Source organism: Monodelphis domestica, chromosome 3 (assembly GCF_027887165.1).
Source record: "Monodelphis domestica isolate mMonDom1 chromosome 3, mMonDom1.pri, whole genome shotgun sequence".
In the NCBI taxonomy this organism is placed as follows: domain Eukaryota; kingdom Metazoa; phylum Chordata; class Mammalia; order Didelphimorphia; family Didelphidae; genus Monodelphis; species Monodelphis domestica.
In genome coordinates this window covers 17,448,096-17,456,024 of record NC_077229.1, presented here as the reverse complement: position 1 = coordinate 17,456,024, position 7,929 = coordinate 17,448,096, and the positions used below count along the sequence as shown (strand labels likewise).

General features: G+C 46.2%; 1 protein-coding gene across 1 annotated transcript; it reads left to right on the top strand.

Annotated features, from left to right (window-relative positions):
• Positions 1-6,458: 6,458 nt before the first annotated feature.
• On the top strand, positions 6,459-7,929 carry LOC100029158 (testis-specific serine/threonine-protein kinase 1-like). Its single transcript, XM_001378945.4, has one exon. The coding sequence runs from the start codon at positions 6,605-6,607 to the stop codon at positions 7,721-7,723; it is 1,119 nt and encodes a 372-aa protein (XP_001378982.1). The 5' UTR covers positions 6,459-6,604; the 3' UTR covers positions 7,724-7,929.

Here is a 7,929-nt window from a genome sequence, read left to right as displayed (position 1 = left end):
CACATCCATTTGGAAGAGCAAAAGGTCAAGAATGTCAAAGCAATTAATGGGGAAGAAAAAGTTTAAAGGGAGGAGGTCTTAAACTGTAGCAAAAGGCAATCATTATCAAAACAACCTTGTACTGGCTAAGAAATAGAAGGGTGAATCAGTGGAACAGAGTAGCAGAATACAATACACAGTAGCAAATGACTACTGTAACCTCCTGTTTGATAAACATCAAGACTCAAGCTTTTGGGATAAGAACACACCATTTGTCAAAAACTGCTGGGAAACTGATAGCAGCCTGGCAGAAACTAGATATAGACCATTACCATTTACCAAGATAAGGTCAAAATGGAAACATGACTTAGACACAAAAGAGGATATCATGAGTAAATTAGAATAGCATAGAACATGTAACCGATCAGATTTATAGATAGGAGAATTTATGGTTAAACAAGAGAGAGAGAGAGAGAGAGAGAGAGAGAGACAGAGACAGAGACAGAGACAGAGACAGAGACAGAGACAGAGACAGAGAGGGAGACAGACAGAGACAGAGAGCATTGTGGGATGTAAAATAGATACATATTAAATTTTAAAAGTTTTGTACAAGTAAAAACAATGCAACAAAAATGACACACACACAAAAAACAGAAAATGGCACAGTTATAAAGCCAGTTTCTTGGATAAAGGTCTCATATCTCAAGATACATAAAGAACTGAATCAAATTTATGAGAATATGAGTCGTTTCCCTGCTGATAAATGGTCAAAGGATACGAATAGCAGTTTTGGGAAGCAGAAACCCAAGCTATATATATTCATATGAAAAAATGCTCTAAATCATTATTGATTAGAGAAATGTAAATTAAATCACCTCTGAGCTACCATCTCACATCAATCAGATTGGCTAAAATGATAAAAGGAGAAATTGGCAAATGTTGGAGGGGATGTGGAAAAAGTGAGACTACTACACTGTGGGTGGAACAGTGAACTGACCCAACTATTTTGGAGAGCATTCTGGAATTGTGCCCAAGGAGTTCTAAAACTGTGCATACCCTTTGACTCAGCAAAACCATTATTAGGTGGCCTCACAAAGTGATCAGGGAAAAAGGAAAATAGCCTACATATTCTAAAATATTTATAGCAGCTCTCTTTGCGGTGGCAAAGAACTGCAAATTGAGGGGATGCTCATCCACTGGGGAGTAGCTGAACAAGTTATGGCATACGATTGTGATGGAATACTACTGTGCTGTAAGAAATGATGAGCAGGCTGGTTTTTGAAAAATACAGAAAGACCTACATGGAATAATCAAGAGTGAAATGAGCAGAACCAAGAGAATACTGGATAAAGTAAGGGCAATGTTGTTTGAAGAGCAACTATGAATGACTAAACTATTCTGAGTTGAATGAATATTCAAATCAAGTATGAAGGACTTATGAAGGAAAATGCTATCTGCCTCCAGAGGAAAAAATTGATATATGGAAGCATGTATTATATGGTTCTGCACATATCTCTCTATCAAATATTGGCCTTCTCTAATGTGGGGTTGGTAGGAAGTCAATTCAGAACTCAAAATGTAACAATAAATAAATATGTTTTTAAAAAGTAATTGGGGAGGGAGCTATCATCAACTGGAAAAATCACAAGATTCTCCAGCCGAAGAATTCCATCCTGCTGAATGAGACCCAGAGCTGAGCTCTGAAGGAAGGCTCTAAAGTAGTGATGGCAAAATTTTTAGAGACTAAGTGCCTAAACTGCAACCCTCACACTGCATGTGAGCACACACACACACACACACACACACACACACACACACACTTACCCCAGACAGAGGAGGAAGTACTCCATTGGGCTACTGAGCAGAAGGGTGGGTGATAAGAAATGCCCTCCTCAGGTGGAGAGGGGGAAGGGAGAAGTCCCCTCTGGCACAGGTGCCATAGGTTCACCAACACAGTTCTAAAGGCTCTAAGAGGCAGAGGTGGATAGGGAGTGTCTTCCAAGCATGGAGTGGGGCCAGTGTAAATACAAAGAAACAGCTGATCCCAAGTAATCCTGTATGGGGAACAGCAAACAAAACAAACAACAACAACAAAAAACAGGTCTTTCTGGCCAGATGATTAGGTGCATAAAGGGAAGCAATGCATAATTACCCAGGAAAGGTGGGCCAGAGCCTGAAATGCTAACCAGGGGAACTTGGGTTCCTAGAGGCAGGAGTAAGCCACTGGAGCTTCTTGGGCAGGGCAACAAGGTCTTTAGGAAAATCAGTCTGGCCATGTAGCAGACTAGAGAAGGGAAAATCTGGGAAGGAGAATGATTAGGACAATGGGGGTCTGAGATTGGGAAATATAAGCATAAGAAAAGTGGTTGATAGATAGGGAGAGATTGAAGATTAGAAGAAGGGAGAATGATTAAAAGTTTCCAAATCCAGGAGGAAATGGGAGAAAGAAAGGATCAAGGACACAAGTAAAGGGCTAGTCTTGGGGAAAAAGAGCTGCCTCTTCCTTAGATGTTAAAATGATGGAGAAGATGGGAAGGAAGTGAGAGCAAGGGCTTTTGAGGCAAAGAACAAGGAACTTATGACCAATAAAGGAGGTGGTGATGTCCTCTACTGAGGTAGGAGGACAGGGGAAGAATAGTAATAGAAAGCTTAAGAGACAGGAGAAATTGCAACAAGTGCTATGGTAAATATATTAGAAATTTAATTGATGAAGGGGCAGATAGGTGGTTCAGTGGATAGAGCATCACGAGTGGAGATGAGCCTCAGGTCCAGCCTTCAGACACATCGGAGCTGTGTAACCCTGGGCAAGTCATTTAACCCCCATTTGCCCAGCCTTTACCACTCTTCTGTCTTAGAAATAATTCACACTATTCATCCTGAGAAGATGAGGGTTTAAAAAAAAATCTAATTGATGAAGGATCATCATTCAGGAGTGAGGGTCCAGTTGGGTGACTCCCTCCAGTGCTGGAGGACAGAAGACAGATGGTAGGTTCAACACAAGGCCAGGTATTGATAAGGCAAGTAACAAAAAGAAAAGAAAAGTAAGGGATCTGAAGATAAGGACAGTGTATATTTTTACTAAAGTCAGAACAAGAACTAGAAGAGAAGGAAAAGGAGCTTGAAGTCATGTCAGAACACAGAACTAGTTGAGGCACAGGAGGAAATGGTTGTGGTTAGTGGAACTTCAGACTTCAGGATAATGATGGCAAGATCAAGGGAACAACCATCCCTGCATGTAACTGAGAATCAAAGGAATTAAATTGGCGAATGAACAAGGAGGCCAAGATGTCTGAGGGGGTGAACAGTGAAGTCCTAAAGTATGAGGATAAGGATTGGGGTAAAAAGTATGACCGTGATCCAGGTCCTGAACTCCCTGAGAAAGAGTGAATGACCTGGAGATTGGGGGTAACTGTGATCGGGGTTTGGATGAGACAATCTGTTACAGTGAGCTTTACAGGAGAATAGGCTGCTCAGGAATGCAGGCAAAGACCATGCCTCCAAAGCTCGCCTTTTTTGCCTCCAAAGCTCGCCTTTTTGTCTCAGCTAAAATCCTGTCTTTCACAGGAAACCTTTTCCAGTTCTCCTCAAGCTTAGGGTCCTCTCAGTTGTTTTTTCCCCCCAAACTAGCCTGCACATAGCTTATTTACTCCATTAGAAGATGAGCCTTTTGATGACAGGGACCATATTTTCCCCTTTCTCTGTATCCTCAGAGCTTAGCATAGTGTCCAGCAGATAGAAGCAGCTTATAAATGTTTAATGATTTGACTTGAGTGAGGGAGAGACGTAAGGGAAAGGGAAATTTATTAATGAAAGAACAGGAGTTCCAGAGGGCAACTTCCCCCAATAGCTTCCACAGAAGAGCTCTACTGACTAATATATAGTTAGGAAGGCAAGTAGTTAGACAGAGAGACACAGACAGATTGATATAGATACAGACAGAGATAGAGATTAAGACAGATAGGCAGACTGATAGAGACAGATAGACAGATAAAACAAACAAAGAAGGATATATTTAAAAAAACCAAGGCCACTCAACTGAATTTGGACAGTTCTCACAGTTGAGAAAATGTCCATAATATAATATAATATAATCAAAATCTATCCCTCTGATTTCCACCAGTTTCTCCCACTTCTGCCCTCGTGTCAGGTAAAACAGCTTTACTCCCGAATTCCACGGAGTGTGATGTCTGAAAATGAAGAGCGGGTTTACCGTCTAGGGGCTTTGACTTCAATTCCAGCTCTGCTGTTTACTAGACATGACACTGAGCGAGTCATCGGCTCCCATTTCTTCCAGTCAAATGGGTAAAACAGCTGCCATTACCTACCTAGGAGGCTTTTCGCAACAGTAAAATTAAGCAGTTTGTTTAACATGCTTTCTAGACCTGTTTTAGAAAAATGAGCAGTTGTTATTGCCGAGATGCTGATGGACGCTTCGGCAAGCAGCCCCCTGCTAGGGCAGTTGGACAATGAACTGGACCCAGAATTCAAGTGTCCCATGAAATGGGAAAAACCAAAGAAGCGCTTCTGTGTCTTGGTGGATTCTCTTTGGAGGAATTACAGTTGGCCACATGACATATCCCAGCTAGATGCTGCCCCATAGCTCTCCGCTTCCTCTCTCTCATTTCTTAACTCTCTGCAGACAGGCTTCCAGCTTCATCATTCAATTGAAAGGACTCTCCAAAACTACAAATGGTCTCAATGGTCAAATCCAATGCCCTTTTCTCAATTCTCCTTCTCCTCGGCTTGGTCTCTGCAGCAGAATCTCCTAGATACTCTCTCCTCTCTAGGTTACATGGTCCTGTTCTCATCTGCTGCTTCTCAGTTTCATCTATTGGTCCTTCTTTTAGGTCATGCCTATGGGTATTCCTCCCAAAGTTCTGTCCGGAGCCCCCTTCTCTTTTTGCTCTATATTGTCTCACTTGGTGATCTCCCAGGATTCCACGGTTTAACCATTATCTCTATACAAATGATCCCCAGATCTAGTTATCCAGCCCTAACCTCTCTCTTGATCTTTAGTCATCCATTGCCAATTGCCTAATCAGAGCTCTTGAACTGGATGTCCCACAGACATCTTCAACTCAACATCCAGAACTTACATATCATCATTGTCTTCAAACCCTCCCCTCTTCAAAACGTATCTATTACTGCCAAGGGCACCACGTCGTCCCAGGCACCTTGGTTCCAGCCTCAGTTCCTTACCTGCACTCTCCCCCTATATCCAGTCTGTTCCCAAATCTTTCTATTTCTGCTTTCACAATATATCTATGTTCCCTCTCCCACATGACCACGACCTTAGCTCATGCCCTTGTCACCTCTGTCCTGGACCTTTCCAATAGCCTTTTCTTCTTTTTTTAATAACCCTTCCCATCCATCTTAGAGTCAATACTGTGCATTAGTTCCAAGGCAGAAGAGGGGTAAGGACTAGGCAATAGGGGTGAAGTGACTTGCCCAGGATCACAAAGCTAGGAAGTATCTGAGATCACATTTGAACCCAGGACCTCCCATCTCTAAGCCTGGCTCTCCATCCACTGAGGTATACAGCTGCCCCCTTACAATAGCTTTCTAACTGGTGTCCCTGGCTCCAGTTTCTCCCTCCTCCAGTCCATCCTTCCATTTGACTGCCAAAGGATTTTTCTAAAGCCTAAATCTGAAGAGGTGACTCCTCCTCCTTCTCCTCAATAACCTCGACTGTTTCCCTGTTACCTCAAGGATCCATTTATTTGTCCTTTCAAGTTTTTCATAAATTGGCCCCTTCTTGTTTTCCAGGCTTGTCAGTGAAGAGAATGCTGTCTTGAGCTGGTTGCCTCACCATTATTCATTCAGCTCCCCAAGATGGCGCTTGGAGTGAGTTATGATCTCCAGGTGGCTGTTTCCCCCCCACAGAACCATTATTTAGCCACATTTCTCCCTGTAAGAGCTCCCTTCCTCTGCCCTAAGGGATCACGTCCCCCAGAGTCTCCTGCCAAAGGGCAATGGCTCGGAGAAGCCATTTTTAGCCATTTACAACTTGACTTGACTTCTCTTAGTGGTGGTAACAAGCCCATCACCTAGAAGAGCTTTCCGAGGATAGAGCACAAGAGGATTAATTCCTTTCACTGGGGAAGGGCAAGTTTTAGATCTGAAATCATTCTGAGGAAGGGCAGGTAGAAATAAACGGCGTCTCCCCCCTCCCATCCTCGACACAGTTCCAGGCTCTTATACTCTGGGCAGAGGCAAGACCGTAGTTTCGGAGAAAAAGTTCAAAGGTCAGGCCAGAGAAGAGAGAGCCACCGGAGAGGACTTCCTTTCCCCTCTTACCTCGGCTGTGCCAGGACAGCGGTCCACCCGCCAAACCGCCTCTCTGCCCGACGTCTGCTGGGAGCCCCTCTTCCCCTCAGGTCTTCCAGGGTTCCAGGTACCCCAGAGGCTGGGAGACGGAGCTCTCTTCCCCCTCGCAGTCCCCGCTCCTTTGTGACTTCACACGCTGAAGTCACTCGGGAGACAATGCCGAGCGTTCTACCTCCAACAACTCTAGGCCCAGCCTGCTCAGAGGACTCTCCCGCAGCGTCACTAAGGGCGCTGCTGGCCTATGTGGGGAAGGGACATGTAGATAGCAGCTCCAGAGGCACTCGCCGCTGCTAGGACTATGGATGATGCTGCTGTCCTTAAGAGAAGAGGCTACATCATGGGAATAAATTTGGGAGAGGGCTCCTATGCAAAAGTGAAATCTGCTTACTCGGAGCGCCTGAAGTTCAATGTGGCGGTCAAGATCATCGACCGCAGGAAAGCCCCCACGGACTTCCTAGAGAAGTTCCTGCCCCGGGAGATCGAGATCCTGGCAATGCTGAACCACCGCTCCATCGTCAAGACCTACGAGATCTTCGAGACGTCCGACGGCAAGGTCTACATCGTCATGGAGCTCGGGGTCCAAGGAGACCTGCTGGAGTTCATCAAGACCCGGGGAGCCCTGCACGAAGACGACGCCCGGAAGAAGTTCCAGCAGCTGTCCTCGGCCGTCAAGTACTGCCACGACCTGGACGTCGTCCACCGAGACCTCAAGTGCGAGAACCTCCTCCTCGACAAAGACTTCAACATCAAGCTGTCCGACTTCGGGTTCTCCAAACGCTGCCTCCGGGACGACAACGGGCGGATCATGCTCAGCAAGACCTTCTGCGGGTCGGCGGCCTACGCGGCCCCCGAGGTGCTCCAGGGCATCCCCTACCAGCCCAAGGTGTACGACATCTGGAGCCTGGGCGTGATTCTCTACATCATGGTGTGCGGCTCCATGCCCTACGACGACTCCAACATCAAGAAGATGCTGCGCATCCAGAAGGAGCACCGCGTCAACTTCCCGCGCTCCAAGCACCTGACGGGCGAGTGCAAGGACCTCATCTACCGCATGCTGCAGCCCGACGTCAACCGGCGGCTGCACATCGACGAGATCCTCAGCCACTGTTGGGTGCAGCAGCTCAAGCCCAAGTCTCAGACCATGACTAGCACCACGGCCACCAAGGATGGGGAGAGCTCCCGGAACACGGGCCAGGATCTGCTCAGGGTCCCAGAGGCCATCACGGACAAGAAGTCCACAGCCAGGCTGGAGCCAAAGGAGGATCCCAAGTTGGACACGGTCTTGGAGAAGGAAGAGGCAGTGCAGGTGACCAGGCAGTCGGAGACACTGGGCTTCACTGCGGAAGTGCAGCACCAATCCCCTCAAACCGAGCAAGGGAACGCCTCCTCGCCGCCCCCAGAATCCGTGCACAGCTAAGGAGGCTGGAAGTGCCCCTGGGAGAGAAATGGAGCCTGAGGTTCAGTTCGGAGCTTGGATGGGAGAGGTCAGGAGCGTGCAGGAGAAAGTAAACACGGTCCACTATAAGCTGCTATTTTCATTAATTCCTCCTCCCTTCCTTCAAACATAGTAACCACATGGCTAAAGAATAAACCAATAAATCACAGACTATATTAGAACCCAAA

Excerpts from the sequence above, each read along its gene's own strand:
- LOC100029158 (XM_001378945.4), top strand. The coding sequence starts at position 6,605 with ATGGATGATGCTGCTGTCCTTAAGAGAAGAGGCTACATCATGGGAATA.